The sequence below is a fragment of the Geotrypetes seraphini genome, chromosome 6 (assembly GCF_902459505.1).
Source record: "Geotrypetes seraphini chromosome 6, aGeoSer1.1, whole genome shotgun sequence".
Taxonomy (NCBI): Eukaryota; Metazoa; Chordata; class Amphibia; order Gymnophiona; family Dermophiidae; genus Geotrypetes; species Geotrypetes seraphini.
Window position 1 is genome coordinate 56,981,692 of NC_047089.1, and position 19,687 is coordinate 57,001,378.

Genomic DNA, 19,687 nt, shown 5'->3' on the forward strand with positions numbered 1-19,687 from the left:
TTTTTTGAAAAACGCACACATTCCTGTGACAGATTATTACACTATAACTACTTATGCTCTATACTAGTGAAATGTCTTTCTTCTCATAATTATACCTGCAAGAAAGCTATGCAAATCTGAAACTCCAGACCTATAAAATGATTTGGTTTTTTTTAGGATATCAACCATAAATATTCATGAGCGACATTTGTATGTTTTTGAAACATCAGTGTGCACATTTTTGGTCACTCTGCAACCAGAGTGGTTTGCAAATACCTACTCTGTCTGCTCCTTCAAAACCTCTCATGCCCTGACAAGGAGTAGCTCTTCTGTTCCCTTTGTTCTGTTCACCAGAATGGTTAAACAAAAGAGTTCTTATCTAGTTCTTTCTTAGTAAAGTTTGCTGACCTACCAGGACAATGCTTCTAGGGCTGGCATTACTTTGAAGGGATCAAAGTGGCCACCAAGGAGTGTGTTCAAATAATATTTAAAAGTTAATTTTACTATATAATCTTTAGTACTTAATCTGTAATAAATTAAGTCAATGTGAAAGAGATGCATGTGGCATTTGTTCAGTTCCACGGGGTTGACTTTTCACTTGTCGTATTGCCAAGAATGCAAAAAGAAATGATGCTTTCTCACTAAAGATTCAGTTTGTTGGGCGGGGGGGGGGAGTTAATTTAAGGGAAGTCTTTGCATTTTCCTCAAGTATTAGTTCTTATTACAGCGGGAAGTCTTAGCATAAAGGCCAGGCAAAATCCTGTCACTTCTAAGCTTTCAAACAAAGGTCTTTTATTTATGGTGAAATGTGTTTTGAATATTGCTGTTTTTTAAAGAAAATAAGAATAGCCTTACTGGGTCAGACCAATGGTCCATCAAGCCCAGTTGCCCATTCCCACGTTGGCCAGTCCAGGTCACCAATACCTGGCCAAAACCCAAAGAGTAGCAACATTCCATGCTACCAATCCAGGGCAAGCAGTGGCTTCCCCCGTTTCTTTCTCAATAACAGACTATGGACTTTTCCTCCAGGAACTTGTCCAAACCTTTTTTAAAACCAGCTATGCTATCCGCTCTTACCACATCCTCTGATAACGCGTTCCAGAGCTTAGCCATTTAATTTTATACGATCACACTTGCTGACTAGTGATTTTTGACTGAGGAGAGATAATGCAGAGATTTAGAATGCACATAGAACAGAATGTTTCTGCTCGTTTTTGGTTTAACTGTTTCCCAGTTTTTGTTTGGTTCTTTTTACACTTTCATTTTAATAGAAAAATTTTAATGTATTTTAGAACTTTCTAATTTGCACTAGGAGTTCCTTTTACTAAAGCACAGCATATTATGTGCAAAAGCTATGCAATAAGTGCAGGGGTGTGGCCATCATCTGCTCCGCATTTACTGCACAGGGCAGAAGGCTACTGCAAAGTCACCCACATTATTGGTAAATAGGGTGGGAGGTTGTGTGCTATTAAGCACTATATGAAAAACAATGGGAGCCCATTGTAAGTAGGTAAACTAGAACGAAGTGCTTTGCGGTATCCCCCACGCCCCCAATACGTATCTGTTTGCAAACTAGAGACATAGCCGGACACCCAATTTTGGACAAACCTGTACCCAAAGTGAGCGCGTATGACAAACCCACCCCCTGCCACCATCCCACCCAGCATCTCTCCCTACCCTTTAGGCAAACTTGAGATAACTCCACTCCCTTGACCCCACCCCAGTACCTTTAAACCCTTTAAGCCTTCACCGGCAGCAAGCAGCAGCTATTCCCCTTGCTTGCTCCGGCTCCATCCTTCCCTCTGATGCAACTTCCTGCTCCCATGAACAGGAAGCTGTGCAACTTTTCTGAACGCTCCTTACATGCCCATGTCTCTTCCATGGCCATGTCCCCATTTCAGTTGCATGCTATGGAATTTGGGTGCCAAGCATTATAGAATAAATCAACAAGAACCGTAGGGGGTAGGAAATCCCAAAGCGAAAAGGAATCTCCACGAGGAGACCAGTGGGGATAGGGGAGATGTTTCCATTTGGAATCTTTATTGAAAAGTAGTGAAGTAAAAAGACTCAATGCTGTCAGCATTTCAGTACAAAGTTAGGTACCTTCTTCAGGAGTCTACAAATGATCATATACATTCAAGTGCATCATTCTTGAAATACACTTCTCCCTCCCTATTCGCGGTTTCAATGTTCGCGGTTTCGATTATCCGCAGTTTTTTCCCCAGGCCCCGCCCCTGAGAAAAAACAGCCCCAGGACTTGGAGGGAGGCGATCAGAGGCGGAGGGAGGCAATCAGAGGCGGAGGGAGGCAATCAGAGGCGGAGGGAGGCGATCAGAGGCGGCGGGGGGGGCAATCAGAGGTGGAGGGAGGCGATCAGAGGTGGTGGGGGAGCGATCAGAGGTGGCGTGGGGGCGGACGGAGGTGGTGTGGGGCGATCAGAGCATAGACCTTGTCTGGTAGTCTAGTGGTGACACGGGGCAGTAGCGATTTTCCTACACTCCTGCCCCGTGCAGAGCCGTGCTGTGAGTTCCCGTGGTCGATATTAGATGACCTATTTATTGGTCTGAACATATTTCAAGAACGATGCATTTGAATGTATATGACCTGTCTGTTCATTTGTAGACTCCTGAAGAAGGTGCCTAACTTTGTACTGAAATGCTGGCAGCATTGAGTCATTTTACTTCACTACTTTTCAATAAAGTTCCCAAATGGCAATTTCTCTCCTATCCCCACTGGTCTTCTTTGTTTTGCACCCTCATGGAGATTCCTTTTTGCTTTGCGCATAAATCTTAATTGGTGCCAATTAATGTCAACAATTGGTTGTTAGTGGCCAATTGTTTTCCATTAATGGCTTGTTAAGCAATTAATTTGGGCCTACATCTCGGGATCGCACCCAAATGTAGGCATCCAAAGCTAGACCCTGGACAAGTCACTCAATCCTCCATTGCTACAGGTATGTTAGATAGATTGAAAGCCCACCGGGAGATATATGGAAAAATGCTCGAGTACCTGATTGTAAATCGCTTAGATAACTTTGATAGACGGTATATAAATACCTAAAAAAAAAAAAAAAATAGAATCCGGTGGATAAGGTTCACACTGTTCAGAGCTTATAGTCTATTTAGGGCAGACAAGACATTCAACAAAAAGAAAAAGTAAAAGGCTTACCCCCTCTTTAGACTAAGGCGCGCTAGCTAACGCGTTCATAGAATATAACGGACACGTTAGCGTTTAGCGTGCGCTAAAAAGGATAGCGTGCCTTAGTAAAAGGACCCCTTAGAGTTGACAGGGGACCTGTGACTGGATAAAAGTGAAACTGGTTGGCGTTTAGGTGGGAATAATCGAGGAAGAGGTCATTGAGCAAGCAGATCGTATTTGATGCCAATTTCAGCGACAGAGTAGAGTTTCTGTTCACCTAATAATTCAATTTGTTCTGCAGCGTTTAAGTAGTGCACTCAGTTATATGTTTACAAGGTTTTTAAGGGCTGTCTGGTTTTCTCTTTTGAAGTTGGGACTATCCTGAACGGTGTAGCACACACTAGGACCTACGTAGATGAACCTTGCTTTTGTTTACAGGTAGACTGCACCCTTCTTGGGAAGCAGTCTGGCGCCACACAGGGAATTAGGCTTGAGTTTTCAAGGATACCTGAAGGCTATCATGTTATTGTAAGGGTGCTTTTGCCAGAGAGCCCATAAATGTGCTTGTAGCTGCAGGCTGTATGCTCAGGAAGTCTTTCTAAGCAAGGGGCTTTTTTCAGGGTGTGGAGCTGGATGACTAACCACTGATTTCTCCAGTGTCTAAAAACACAAGCATATTAGACGGTTCCGTAACATAATTTGTCTCAAACATAATTAAGTGTAATGCACTTAAGGGTAATCCTAAAAATTTGTCAGTCATATGTGATATACTGATACACATGTTTCTAGATTATAGAAATAGAAGAAAACCACAATCAGTGCTAAAATTGTTAGAGATTTATTGTCAAAGCCATTTCGGAGGCTTAGGCAGAGCGTTGTATGCAGAAATGATATGTTAAAAATTGTCTGACTGATAAGCAGGCAAATCACTGTGTGTACAGCATGTGTACACGTAAGTTTTCTCCCTTTTTGATGAAGCATTTCTGAGGGCGGAGTTGAAGAAGGGGTAGGGTTTGTGCATATTCGGTATACCTTTGAAATGTGCATCTTGAACATTTGAGCCTTTCCAGTTAATTTCACCCAGAAAAAAATTGTACACCTCAAAGAATGATTGTAAAATAAGTGTGTGTTTTTCCTGTGCTGATTTGTAAAGTGTGCGCAATCTCTCTAGAAATCTAGCAAAGTCTAAACAGGAAAATGCATTGAAAGCCCTTCTGGGACAGGAAAATATCAATTGTATCTGAATGTAATATACCTTGAACTACTGAGAAAAGGTGTGAACTAAATCCAAAATCTCTTCAAATCCCTTTACCTGTATACAGATAATACTGGGGCTATACATTTAATATGCTATTAACATAATTAATGCGTTAATAACTTAATTGCATTAAAAGATTTTTATGCGCATTAACTATTCTCCACATCCATCTCTCGGTACCTCCTCTTTTCAGCCACCCCAAAGCCATTCTCTGTAGCATCGGGAAACAGGAAGTTCTGCATCTCTGACAGAATTTCCTGATTCCCAACGCTACAGAGAGGGACTTCGAGCCAGCAGAAAGCACTGCAGTGCGATCAGGTTCAGGGCTGCGAGGAACAGGAGAAGGAACTGCAAAGGAGAAATGGCTGCGGAGGACCTGGAGAGGTAAGAGTTGGTGCCAAGAGGAGAAGATGTAGACCGGGGAGGCAGCTGTGGTTGAGAGACAAAGAGCGTGTGAGAGTACGTCAAGGGAAGGCACGTCAAAGGGGAGAGAGAGAAGGGAGGAAGGAGATGGTATCCATGGATGGAAGGATGCCCATGGAGGGGAGGGGGGAGAGGATGCTGCTTATGGAGAAAAGGGAGGAGATGATTAGAAGGGATGAAAAGAGAGCTGGGAGATGGTGTCCATGAATGGAACGATGCACATGGAGAGGAGGGAAAGGGTGGAGGAGAGGGGTTGATGCCCATGGAGAAAAGGGAAAGGGAAGGAGGGGCGAGGATGGTGCTCATGGAGAGAAGGGAGGAGATGGTGTCCATGAAGCAAAGGGGAAGAGAAGGGAAACATTATAAAAATAAAATCACCAGGCTTTGGGTCCCTTATACAAAGCTGCAGTAGTGAGTCCTGGCAAATGCAACAAAGCAATTTCTATGGGCTTTGGTGCCTTTGCCGCGGGGGAATCACTACCATGGCTTTGTAGAAGGAGCCCTTTATTTTTTAGTAGTGCTGTACATGCTAAATTTCATTCAAGCCTTTTACATTTGGGTCATGTGATTAATCGCATGATTAAAAAATATTAATCATGATTAATCGTGTGATTAAATTGTAATCATTGTACAGCTCTAGTTAATACAATTATGTTTTAATTTCTAACCAGTTTTCAACAATATATTGAACCAGCATTTAACACAAACATCTCTCAAACCTCTCTCCTCCCGACCTTTTAATTATGATAAAATTTTTAAGTACGGTGATAGATAACTGCTGTCTGTTTCTCTGGTGGTCATGGTGTAACTACCATGACCTTTCATAGCTGTGGTTGTGACCACTGTTCTCTCTAAGCTGAGCAAGAGTCCTCCAACTGCATTGCTTCCAATGGAAGGTAGTGCATCAATATTGTGTTTACAATCACTATGGACTGACAGGTTCCCTGGAGTAGTGTTGCCTGATACACCAATTCAAATCAATTGACCGATTCACTTCAGTGAATCGATTCAAATCGATTGGTTTGCTGGAAAAATCAGACTCACCATTTCAGTGACTCTTGACAATACTTCCTGGCCTCCTAAAGTGGCAGCAGCAATGGCAGAGTCCAGCAGGCAAAGGCAGGGCTCTGAAAATCCTTCTCCTGGCCTGCCCCACTGGGGCCTTTCCTCTGCTGCGTCACTGATGGCATCATTGATGACGCAGCAGAGGGAAGCCCGAGCGGGCTAAGTTGACCCCCCTGAAACCTCAGTTCATGTCCTCTAATTCTACCACTTCACCTTCTCTGGAAAAGATTTGTTTGCCTGGGCCCTCTCTCAATAATCTGCGCTGCATCCGTTAAATGGCTGGTTGGGTACGAGAGCCCCACCAGCCAATGAAATCTCCCGCTGAGCTGCTCCCTTCCTCCTCGCACTTCTGCAGTAACCCGGAAGTGCCTCCAGCTGCCTAGGCCAGAACTCCTTGCACATGCTCAGTTTGGGCCAATTAGAGCTAATTAATTGCAATAATTGCTTATAGCACCCAATTATTGCTAGTTAACAGCTTGTTACTTAAGATGTGCGTGCAATTTTGGGTGCCTGTTACAGAATATGGAGGTTTGTGTCAAAGTTATACTGTTGAAAATGTTCAACATATAGATGTTTGAATGTGTCTTTTTGAGCTAATGAGATACACTGACCTTCAAGAAAGTTGAATTTGTTCTCTGGCATGTCATTGTCAGTCATTGTTTTAACTGTGGTTCCCCAGTGCAGAAAGACTATAATGAACTTACTGGTGCATGTATTTGTAAGCCTCACCTTTCTCTAAAGCTAGAGATCAAAGGAATCTGCAGTACGTTAGTCTCTGACTAGTGGGCTAATCTATTTTTCCTTCATTTCCTTAATACAGTAGCTTTCATGTTAGAGATCACACGCATTATATTTGATGAACAGCTGGCTCTGTAAAAAAGTATATCAAGCCTTATCTTTGAGAGCAGCCTAGATGGAAGTTGAAAGATTGTTCAAGGGAGTAGAGCAGAACATACTGTGGAGGGGTTAGAGGAAGAGAAGATGGAATCTTTCCATTGGTAATTCCTTTTGAATTTGTGGAAAATGCAAGTGCTTTTGCAGGCTTTATTGCAGTTCAAAATGTAGCTGCTACAGTTGTGAAAATCCTGTAGTGATATGAATAACAATGATTTGAGGTAAAACTGATCCAGTAGGCTAGTAGCTGGCCTCGCAACATTGCAGCACTTTAGAAATCAGTAATTCTGGGACTAGACTTAAGCTGCAAATTCTTTTATAATCAGAAGGAGCAGCAGATAACTCTTCTGTTGATTTATCCTCAGGAAAATGTATTCTAATGCTCTTTAATGTTTCACACTTCTAAATGTATATTATTTTAATTTGAAATGTTTAATTTTCGTAATGTGGAGAAGATTGAAGAGCGTAGAGAATGTCCATGGTAGCTGAATGATCCACTAAAAGCAATTAAATGAACTTCTTTTTTAAATTTAAGTAGAGTGCAGGGTGTTACAAAAAAATGAAAGTAGCTTGCATTGAATACCAGCTGTTTACACAGCCGCCATCTTGGACACCAAGCACTATCATTTGAGTGAAAACAAAGCCCATCCTAGGTAATATGTTTTCAAATAATTGTAATTGGATCAGTATTTCTTAAAATATACCTTATGGGGCTCATAATAAAAACAAAAAAGTCTAAAAAGTGGCCTAATGGGTACTTGGACGATCAAAAAGCCTGATTGTCCAAGTACCCATAATCAAAGCTGGTTTTAAATGTATCTAAAACCAGTGTAGGCCTTTTCCCTGCCTCTAAACGCATAGAGCAAAAAGAGGCATTTTTAGAGGAGGGGAAAGGGCGAGCGGTGGGCAGGAGATGGGCCGACCTAGACCTAGGTGTGCAGCAGGTATAACCAAAACTTTAGGCAGGTTGCCTAGTCGGCACTTATACGTTTTGACTTAGACCAAGTCAAAACAGGTATAAGTGTTGAAAATGGGCCGCTGAGCTGATCGCTGCAACTCAGCAGCCCAGCAATCTGTCTACTCCTTACTGCAACGTTCACTGCAGGAGAGATGGCTCATCTCTCCTGCCGCGATGGTGATCGCCCATCCCTCTCCGAACCGTGGCACTTCAGGGTGAGCATCGCGGCAGGGCATCTCCCCTGCCGGCGATCCTCACCCCAAAGTGCCACGGTTCAGAGGGGGGTGGACGATCACCATCGCCGGCAGGAGAGATGAGCCATCTCTTCTGCAGCGATCAGCCCTCCCCTGGCGATTACGATGGGGCAGGAGGGAGCCCAAGCCCTCCTGCCAGGCGGCACCCCAAACCCCCGACAGCATAGGGGCAAGAGGGAGCCCAAGCCTTCTTGCCCCGCCAGCCCTGACGGTGCCCGACAGCATCGGGGACAAGAGGTAGCTGTCGGGGACGGTCGGGGAGTCGGCGGTGCAAGAGGGCTTGGGCTCCCTCTTGCTCCGATGCTGTCAGGGACAGTCAACAAGATATTGCTTCAATGTCAACAAGATATTGATACTGTCAGGGACAGTCGGGGAGTCGGCGGGGCAAGAGGGCTTGGGCTCCCTCTTGCTCCGATGCTGTCGGGGACGGTCGGTGAGGCGACGGGGCTTGAGCTCCCTCTTGCCCCGATGCTGTCGGGGATGGTCGGGGAGTCAGCGGGGCAAGTGAGCTTAGGCTCCCTCTTGCCCTGATGCTGTCGGGGACGGTGGGTGAGTCGGCGGGGCAAGAGGGCTTGGGCTCCCTCTTGCCCCGATCTTAGTAGGGGGTTTGGGGTGCCGCAGGGCAGGAGGGCTTGGGCTCCCTCTTGCCCCGTTGCTGTCAGGGACGGTTGGTGAGTTGGCGGGGCAAGAGGGCTTGGGCTCCCTCTTGCCCCGATCTTAGTCAGGGGTTCGGGGTGCTGTGGGGCAGGAGGGCTTGGGCTCTCTCCTGTCCTGATCGTTGTAAAGGGGGGGGGAGGGGGTAGATTCTGTAACCGGTGTTGTTTTTGACAGACACCAGTTACAGAATCCAGTTTTTAGGTGAAGGACTGGCTCCTCCTTTGCCTAAAAGCCCTTGTTTTGGGCATTTGGGACTTAGGCTTTTTTGGGGGGTTCATTATATGTAGTAATTGTAGACATAGTGGTGGTCTGGGCGTTTAAACAGCTGAACATAGAGGCAGGCCATTATAAAAAAAACCTCCTTTTGGACGTTTTTTTTGGTAATGGATATTTTCCCTGCTTCTACTTTCAATGTTTAAGGCCTTAGGCCAAAAGTGGAATTAGATGGTTTTTTTTATTATGCCCCTCCACGTGTACTAGACAAAATAAAAAAAAATCGAGGAGTGAACAATCACAATTACACAAAAATATAACACTTCACTAAAATGCCAAACTGCCACTCTAGATGAAACTAAAAGCCTCAGGTTACTGGTGAGCACACACAAGCTCAACCACCACCATCCACATCATCGGCATAAAAAAAATTTTGTCAGAGTGACTAACCCTAAGCCAATTGCAAAAATACTGTGAAAAAAACTCGGATTTTGTTTAAAAATGGAAAATCAATCCAAATAGAGCCACTTCCCACTGCTAAGCTGTTCTCAGTCCATCTTTTCCAGATTAACAGTGGGAAGTGGCCCTATTTGGATTGATTTTCTATGTTTAAACTAAATCCGAGTTTTGTTTCCAGTATTTTTGCAATTGGCTTGGCTTTACTCTCTCTGACGAAAGTTTTTTTTTATGCCGACGATGTGGGTTGTGGTGGCTGAGCTTGTGTGTGCTCACCAATAACCTGAGGCTTTTTCTTTCGTCTAGAACAGTGATCTCAAACTCGTGGCCCGGGGGCCACATGCGGCCCGCCAGGTACTATTATGAGGCCCTCGGTATGTTTATCATCATCACAAAAGTAAAATAAAACAGTTTCTTAACAGTTTATTATTATGACTTAGCCAAAAGGAAAGATTTATAAACTTTATAAAGAGTTTTACCTCATGCAAAATTGTCATTTCTTTAATAAGACATTAACTATTTTTTTCTGAAGCCCTCCAAGTACCTACAAATCCAAAATGTGGCCCTGCAAAGGGTTTGAGTTTGAGACTAGTGGTCTAGAATGACAGCTTGGCACTTTAGTGGAGTGTTATATTTTTGTGTGATTAAAATACACCTTGCCATAATCAATTATTGTTTGTATTTAACGGTAATGGTATGTGGTGAAGAAGCAAGGAGGTATGTCTTTAAGTATGCAGTGATGAAGCAGAATGTGCATATTAACTGTTTAACAAACAGATATTAGCATAACCCTATAACTAAGTACTTATAGCCAGATATAAAATTCAGCCAAGACTAGGGGCAAAACGAGTATGAAATGTGGCAAGTCAGTTTCCATGCAGAGGTTTGAAAGAGCACACATTTCAGCCAAAGTTTTAAACTGGGTGCACAGGTTGCCCTTTACCTTCATTGCAGCAGCCTTAAACACACACATATGCACCCCTTCCTTCTCAACATACACTAAAAGGTAATTGCTGTTAAATACAACAGTAATTTACTGATATTAGGGTTTTTTTGGCATGGTTACACTTGCCTCAGAGCAGGTATAAACTTGTGAGAATATCAATGTGCTATTGGGATTCTGTTCTTTATAAAGATGCAGTTTGCACAAAATCCCCATAATTCTACCTGTGTGTGCAAATTTGGGCGTGGGTATGTGCAAATATGCTCTCTAAATTCATTAAATCAACTGTTTTCTGAAAAGAAAATATAAGACAGTACGAGAAATGAACTGCTTGTAAGCAAAATTGCTTTACAGAATGGAGATATTGTTCAAAGAGCCGCTTTAGAAATTAGAAAAAAGTAACAAGAGTAGGGAGAACGAAATGGACTTAGAAACAGCTGCCTGCTGCAAGAGGATGTAAGGCAGTGGTCTCAAATCCGCGGCCCGACAGGTACTATTTTGAGGCCCTCGGTATGTTTATCATAATCACAAAAGTAAAATAAAAGTTTCTTGATCATATGTCTCTTTAGCTATAAATGACAATATTATTATTAAGACTTAGCCAAAAGGAAAGATTTATAAACTATAAAGAGTTTACCTCATGCAAAATTGTCATTTCATTAATAAGACATTAACTGTTTTTTTCTGAGGCCCTCCAAGTACCTACAAATCCAAAATGTGGCCCTGCAAAGGGTTTGAGTTTGAGACCACTGATGTAAGGTAATCAGAGTAGGAGTTTTCAATGTCAACAAGATATTGAGGCTTTTGAGGTATGTTTTATGCATGTATATGTGTGTATATAGTAAATCATGCACAAAGAGAGAGAGATTCTAACTTATAATAGGAAGGCGAATATTTGTGCAAATTGTAGCCACTGTGATAAAATTTAACTTATACATTAAAAGAGGAAGAGGTGGATTCTGTATAATAGGTTGCCAAACTTAGACACTCAGGCCCGGATTCTGTATAGGATGCCCGGTCTCAGAAGCCGACGGGCGTCCTATACAGACTCATGCCTAAAGTGCACCATGTTACAGACACCGGTTAGAGAATCGGGTTGTAAGTACACTTCTCCCTCGTCATTCGTGGGGGATATGGGCAGAGCCGGACTGTGAACGCCGAAAAACCGCGATTATCCGGCTCTGACCCACCCCACCTCCCTGCCGCCTTCCCGGCCTTACCTGGTGGTCTAGAGGGGTTTCGGAGCAGGAGCGATCTTCTTACGCTCCTGCCCCGTGCAGATCGCCATCAGGAAATGGCTGTAGGGAGTTCCTGACTTAGTCTCGACGTAGTCTCTCGAGACTACGTCGGGAACTCCCAGCAGCCATTTCCTCATGGAGATCTGCATGGGGCAGGAGCGTAAGAAGATCGCTCCTGCCCCGAAAGCCCTCTAGACCAGTGTTCTTCAACCTTTTTACACCTGTGGACCGGCGGAAATAAAATAATTATTTCGTGGACCGGCAAACTACTAAGACTAAAATTTTTTAAAAAACCATCGCCGCCCCATCCCCGCGAGCTCGGTCCCACAAACCATCTGATCCCATCTGCACAAGCCTCAAATAGTTATGATTTTATATTGAACATATTTTATTAAAGTATAAAAAGAAACAATATTCTATACAATTGTCATTTTATAAATACAAATAATACAGGGCAAAGATCAACAAAAACCCTGTCTCCCCTCCCCTTCACATATATCCCCTCTACTATCAAGAAAACTGAATAAGCTAAATTATTACAGAATGCTACACAAATATCATGTAATAGAATACCACAGTCACACATGACAGGAATGGTTTTAGGGAGTAGAACTAGGGCAACTGCCCCCTGGTCAGAGAGAGCCCTAAGCCAGCTGGAAGCTAAAGAAGTAGTAGTGCCTGGGCTTTGCACTCCCCAGTTATGTCTAGCAAGATACATATTTCAAATCTGATATATTTGAATCACAAGATAGAAATAAAATTATTTTTTCTACCTTTTGTCGTCTCTGGTTTCTGCTTTCATTGCCTTTTCACTCTCTTCCATCCTGCGTCTGCCCTAAGAACATAAGAATTGCCACTGCTGGGTCAGACCAGTGGTCCATCATGCCCAGCAGTCTGCTCACGCGGCGGCCCTCTGGTCTAAGACCAGCACCCTAACTGAGACTAGCCCTACCAGCGCACGTTCTTGTTCAGCAGGAACTTATCTAACTTTGTCTTGAATCCTTGGAGGGTGTTTTCCCCTATAACAGCCTCTGGAAGAGCGTTCCAGCTTTCTACCACTCTCTGGGTGAAGAAGAACTTCCTTACGTTTGTACAGAATCTACCCCCTTTCAACTTTAGAGAGTGCCCTCTCGTTCTCCCTACCTTGGAGAGGGTGAATAGTGTTTTTATCTACTAAGTCTATTCCCTTCAGTATCTTGAATGTTTCGATCATGTCCCGTCTTAATCTCCTCTGTTCGAGAGAGAAGAGGCCCAGTTTCTCTAATCTTTCGCTGTACGGCAGCTCCTCCAACCCCTTAACCGTCTTAGTCGCTCTTCTCTGGACCCTTTCGAGTAGTACCGTGTCCTTCTTCATGTACGGTGACCAGTGCTGGACACAGTACTCCAGATGAGGGCGTACCATGGCCCGGTACAGCGGCATGATAACCTTCTCTGTCTCTTCAGTCCAGCATCTGCCCCTTCCATCTATCCTCCTGCCCCCCCCCCCCAATTTGGTCTGGCATCCATCATCTTCCTTCTGTTCCCCTCATGGTCTGGCATCTCTGTCCTTCCCTCCCCCCTGTGGTTTTTAGCATCTCTCTTCTCATTTCCTCCACTCAGATCTGATATTGTTCTCTGCTCTCTCTTCCCTTTTCTTCTCTGGTCTTCCTTCTCTATTTTCTGCCTCCATCTAAATTAAATTATTTCTTACTATTTAGTCCTGTTTCCCTCTTTTCACTGTGTCTACCCACAGCTTGTCACCCCTTTCCCTCACCCCTCCATTATCTTACTATTTTCTTCCCCCTTTATTTATCTCCTTCCATCCAGTATGTGTTCTTTCCCCACTTCCATTCAGCATCTGCTCTCCCCTCTCAACTGACATCCATCTGCCTTCTGCTCTCTCTCCCTTCTTCTCACTTCCATCATCGGTCCCCTTCTCTCTCTCATCTCCTCTATTCCATCATCTGCTCCTTCTCTCTCCCCCCCCCTCCAACTTCCATTATCTGCTCCCTTCCCCTCACCTTTGCGGGTCACTTTCTTTCCCCTGAGGTGGCTCATGTCAGAGGGGAAGCTTTGGCCGAGCAGAACCGCTTGCAAGGAACAGTGGAACTTACTTGATTGATGTCGATGCTGGGGCCCGTTGCCGTTTGAAGAAGAAAAAAAAAAAAGGTGGAAAAAAGGGACCTGCAAAGGCGAGAGGAAGGGAAACCTTCAGGACAGCTGCTCTTTGCCCTCGTTCAGTGGCCCAAGAATCCAGACCAGCAGCGGCAGCTCTGTATATTTTTAACTTCGGCACAGAGCTGCCCCTAATCAATAGTTTAGCGCGGTTTCATGAGGCAGCTTCGGGGCCTTTGCTAGGCCGGCCCGCTTCGATGATGCGATGTGGGCCGACCTAGCAAAGGCCCCGAAGCTGCCTCATGAAACCGCGCTAAACTATTGATTAGGGGCAGCTCTGTGCCGAAGTTAAAAATATACAGAGCTGCCGCTGCTGGTCTGGAGGTGCGGAGACAAGGCAGGAGGCAAACGCGGTGGAAGGCAGGAGTCCCGGCACCGCGACTGCAACAGGAAGTTGCAAGTCAGCTGACGCCGGCCTTTCGTTGCGGCGGGGACCAAATCCTTCGCGGACCGGCAAGATTTTTTTGCGGACCGGCACCGGTCCGCGGACCGGCGGTTGAAGAACTGTGCTCTAGACCACCAGGTAAGGCCAGAAAGGCGTCAGGGAGGAAAAAAGAAGGATTTTTTTTACATTAAGACTGTTTTTTTTATTTTCCCCCTCCCCAGAAAAAAATCGCGATTATATGAAACCGCGAGTGCAGGAACCGCGAATGGAGAGGGGGAAGTGTAGATGCGGCCGCTAAGCATATTGTGGCAAGGGATCTCCCTGCCGCGATAAGTTTAGCGGCTGCAGCTGCCAGTCCCCCCCCCCCCCCCCGAACGAACATGGCAGGAGAGATGCCCAGTACCTCCTGCAGGGCCCCCCCCATAAATTGGCCCAATACCTCCTGCTGGAACCCCCCCTCCATAGATAGTGCCACCCCCACCCAAATTAGCACCAATTGGAATTTACACACACATCTTTGTAGTCAGTAATCTATAAAGATGCATGCATAAATATTGATGTGTGGATCCCAAAAAAGGGCATGGGCAGGTCAGGGGCATTCCTAGAATTTGTACACCGTGTCCACCTCTCTTCATTCTGCTATCTCAGAGTGGGCCGGCGGAATTGCAGCGTTTGGTTCCAGCCTTTCAGGAGAAGGGAAATTGAAGCAGAGGAGTCATTTTTGTGGTACTGGCCCGGGCTGGCCTGGCTCAATTGGGGACATGAAATTAGAAGCTGACCGAGACTGAGGGAGGAGAGAATGATTGTTTTTTGTTTTTGTTTTTTAATTGTTAATTTTCTTTTTGTTGGGCTTGTTTAATTTTGCAGTTGTTTTCCTGCTTTTATTTTTAGGATTTTTCTTTGGGGTTCTTTGATATTGAAATTTTCCCTTCTGTTTTGCCTTTTACGTACCTATAGTATTGAATTTATTGTATTATCTTTTCCCTTTTCCTTCTCTTTATATAGGTAAATGCAAGTAATTAGTTCTTTCATAGGTACTATATTTTGATTGTGAGCCTGTTGGAACAGAGATAGAAATGTAAAGTACCTGATTAGATTTTTGGCCATTACTTAAGTCAATTTACTTGTTTTGTAAACTGCTTCGAGTCCTTTGGGAGATTTAGCAGTATATAAGACACCACATTAAATTAAATTATAGAATAAGTCTGATCCATGTCTAATTTAGGCATGAGGATTTACACCAGATTTCATTTGGTGTAAAATCCTCGCACATAAAATTGGGCACAGATCCAGCACTAAGGCTGTTCTATAAACACACCCAACTTTGAGCGCCATTTATAGACTAACTCCTAGCACTCAATTTTTTGTGCCGTTTAGAGAATTTAGCCCTATTTGTCTTTGTGGTATTCTGTGAATACACACATTATCTCACACTGCCTATATTTGCAAGGTGGGCATACACATGAGTGAAGCACATATAACTTATAGAATGCTGTAAGTTGCACACATATGTCCACCAAATAGGCATGCACATACCAGCTCGATGGCTGGCGTAAGTACTCGGGCCTAAGCACATCCATGTCCATACAGTATACCAGTTAAATAATCAATAAAGGAAAGCAGGGCCCTGATTCCGTAAATGGTGTCTAAATCCTAGGTGACATTTGGTGTGGTTGTTAATTGACTGCTAGGAACCATTTATAGAATCACACCTAGAGGGACCTAAGCATTCTTTGGCACCACTAGGCGTTAAAATCCTTAGTCACACTCCATTTAGGCCAGGGTTTTCTTGGCCTAAACTGTGCCTTACCAGCGCCTAACTCAATCCACACCCTCGCCTAGGAAGTGACATCAGAGGAAGAGCCAATGATGGCGCAACAGAATGTTGAGGGCTGCTGCGCGTGCTAGGAATGTTACAGAGGTACGGGGGAAGGGAAGCAGCGTGCATGCGGCAGGAGGGGGCGGGGAAGGAGCGTGTAGAGGTGGGGGCAGGGAAGAAGGTGGGGGAAGGGCACCACCATCCCGGGCGCCTCTCACCCTCACTACGCCACTGCATGTGAGCGACAAGTTCTAAAAAATGTTTTTCCTGAGTAACCAATTTTCCAGATTTACAAGTATTTTTGTAAGCAACCATGCAAAATCTGTGAGCGACACCCGTAGAATTTATGATTAATTTCTCACATGCTCAGCTTAGAGTGAACATAGTATTGGCTGCTGAATGCCATGCTACCTGGTATGTTATGATCACAGAATGTACAAAACTTAACTGATTTTGGAATTAACATCTGCTTGGACTTGGCTAATTTTGGAAACAAATCTTATTTTAACTTGCCTGGAGGTGAAGGACAAACACACTTTTCATCTGAACAGTTAAGTACGCTGGTAATAACAGTATCCTTTGTCCATACAAAACTGTAGCTCATTTTTTTGCCAAAAGTGGACTTAGCAGGTTTTGGAAATAAGCCCTTCCGTTATAGAATGATCCTGTGTAATGTTCCTTGTGAAGAATAAGGTTTTAGCCTTTGAATGCTAGTCAAAAAGAAGGTAATTCTGTAAAACAGATACCAGCTCTGCATCCAATCCCACACTCCTTGCCAAGCTCTGCATCCTGTCCCCCCTCTAGTGGTCTAGAGGTAGGCCGGGACAGGGCAGGCAGGCCTAGTGGCTGGCAGGCAGGTAAGAACAGGGCAGGCAGGGACAGGGCAAGCAGGCAGGTAGGGACGGGACAAGGCCGGCGGGTAGGTAGGCAGGCAGGCAGGCCTCCCCCCCTCAAGGCAGGCAGCAGGAAAGCCCCAGCCTCTCCCTCCTCCCTCCCTATTTTTAATTTGGCAGGGCAGGCAGGCAGGCCCCAGCCTCTCCCTCCTCCCTCCCTAACCCCCAGGCAGGCAGTCCCAGGCCTCTTCCTCCTCACTCCCCAGGCAGGCGAAAAGCAGATCCTGGCCCTCTTCCTCCTCCCCGCAGCCCCCCACACGTACCTTTTTTTTTTTTTTTTAACTTCTGTTAACGGCCAAGGCTGGCTGCCTGGATCCCGCCGCTTCCTCCGAGAACTGCCAGCTGCTTCGACTGCCTCCTCTTCCGTTCTCTTGCAGCATAGTTCTCGCAGGAAGCGGTGCGGGACCAGACAGGCAACCTGGTGCGCCACTATGCCGCGAGAGAATGGAAGAGGAGGCAGCCCCGTCAGCCGGCAGTTCTTGGAGGAAGTGGCAAGAATCAGACAGCCAGCCAGCCTTGTGCGCCACTCTCAGGGAGGCAGGGCGGCTGCATTAAAAATAGGTAACAGGGGTTGGGGGGGATTTGGGTATTCGCTCCATAAGACACACCCTAATTTCCACCCACTTTTGTGGGGAAAAAAGTATGTCTAATGGAGTAAAAAATACAGTATATGTATTTGTGTTTATTGCATTTGCTTTATTGGTCTTCAGCTACAACAACATAGCGGTGTACAATTAAATTAATTATGGGGGGAGGGGAAAGAATACCAGATAAAATGGTGAACGGGCAGAACGGTGGTAAGTAAAAAAAGAAATTGTAATACAACAGACTGCCTTTTCAGTGTCCCCTATCCAGGGCCTCCTGAGTCAAAAACCCTGAAAAACAGTATTAAAGGAAGTAAGCTTTGAAGGCAAGCTTAGATTCTTATATGAGGGTTCTTTATGATGCGTTGATATTAATGATGCATAAATGATTAGAATACCGACATAAATGCATGCATATGGACAGATAAGCACATAAATGCCAAATATACACCTAAGGGCTAATCTGTAAATATGCGCATATCTTGCATAGTGTGTATTGCAATGTGGGTGTGTACGCATGGGAATGGCCTGGCAAAGTGTGGATGAGACACATGGTAACTTATAGGATAGTATAAGGTATGGACTAATGTTGCCCGATTCAGGGGAAAATTTTTTCGATTCTGAGTGTCGTATACAGTATAGAATCTGAGTGTTAGTGTATATGTACAAAATGCTGCAGCCAGACTAGTACTGGGAGTTGACAGGGTAGTACATATCATCCCAATTCTGAAGAAATTGCACTGGTTACCAGCTTTATTTTAGGAACATAAGGTCATTTCTGTGGTCCATTAAATTGTATATCATTCCGGCGTTTTGGTGTTGGCGGAACCAGTTGCATCAGTTGGCCATCTGGGAGGCGCGAGATGCCAGAGGGGCAAGGAAGCGAAAGATGTTGTTCTTGAATATCTGGGAGCCGTACCTGCAAGCCTTGTATCCAAAGGGCCGCAGTGAGGTCTTAAGATGGGTATCCTAATCTGGGCGCTCAGTTAGTTAGGCTGGGAGAGTACTGGTGAGTATAGGTGGGATGGGGCGGAGAGTACCATGGGGGGGAGGGGTGGGGGGATTGGGAAGGGGAGGTGAGGGGTACTGAACGGTTTGGGCACTTAGTTACGGTTGGGATCAGTGGGTATAGGTGGGGGGAAGGGGTGTTGTGTGGCATCTTCGGGGCTCATAAGAGTCCAGGGCCTTGGAGTGCTTTCCACCGCTTTATTCTTGTCACTTGAAGAGAAGAAACTGTTAACTATGAAGTTTTTAAGATTTTATTTTTGACATGTTCTTATTGATGATGTAAACTGTTTAGTTTTCTTAAATGGTATAAAAAAAAGTTTCAGTAAATAAATGTCTGACAGATAGGCGTGCACACACTGACTCAGTGGCTGACATACGTGCTCACACCTATATGCATATATGATGGTGATACTAGTAATAATAATATTCTATAAAGGAAAGCAGGTGTCTACATGCTCTCATAGAATAGGCTCTTAGTGGGATCATTCTAGGCATCTACTTATAAAAGTATCCTTAAAAGGGTTCAAAAGGAAATATGTGCCCTAGCAAGCAACTTTATGGGGGAAATATATTAAAGTTAGTCCAATAAAAGGTATTGCTTTAGTTCCCCCCCCCCCAAAAAAAAAAAAAAGTAATCTTTTGACTGGCAAAATATGAAAAAAAAGTGTTGAAAGTTACAAACTGTTTTCTCACATTCTGTTGCAGGCGGTAATAAGTTGAAGAACCAATATTTTCGTTTGAACTGGGCCTGGATCTCCTTAGAAAAGGAATACTATGTGGTAAATGAAGACGCCAAGCACCTGGAAGTCATTCTGAAGCGCAGAGGCTATTTGGGAGAAACCTCCTTTGTTAGTAAGTTCATTTCGAGTTGTCAACTTATATTTCTTTGTTGTACATTCTCAAATGTGTTGAAACAAGAGCAGCACAATCTCAACCAGTGACTGTGAATAAAAGCCATTTTTATTTGAAGAGCCACCTTTGTTATAAAGGTGTGAGGCAAAGTGTCCTGTAAGTACTGCCAATGTGCCCCTGAGGCAGGCAACGTCCTCCTAATTCTGTGTATAGCACTCAAAATTGTGCATGCAATTTAATAGCTTAAAGAGCCAATTAGTGCTGATAATTGGCGCCAATTGGCAAGAATTGGAATTTACACATGCATCTTTATAGTCACTATTCTATAAACATGCACACGTAAAATTTTTCACGCAGATCCAAAATGAGGGCATGGCCATGGGAGGGGGTATGAGTGGGTCAGGGGCATTTTTAGGGTTTGCATGCAGTGTTAGGAGATCAGCGCCTAATTTAGGTTTGAGGATTTATGCCAGGGTTCAGTTGGTGTAAATTTGGGCATGAAGGATATTCTATAAA

The 19,687-nt window shown here is 44.4% G+C and overlaps 1 protein-coding gene across 2 annotated transcripts in view; it reads left to right on the forward strand.

Annotated features, from left to right (window-relative positions):
* FREM2 (FRAS1 related extracellular matrix 2) overlaps positions 1 to 19,687 on the forward strand; it is a 277,418-nt gene that overhangs the window by 99,762 nt on the left and 157,969 nt on the right. For both annotated transcript variants that reach the window (XM_033948675.1, XM_033948676.1), the window contains exon 3: positions 19,025 to 19,171. In XM_033948675.1, the coding sequence (XP_033804566.1) occupies positions 19,025 to 19,171 (147 nt within the window). The remainder of the gene's footprint in view (positions 1 to 19,024; positions 19,172 to 19,687) is intronic.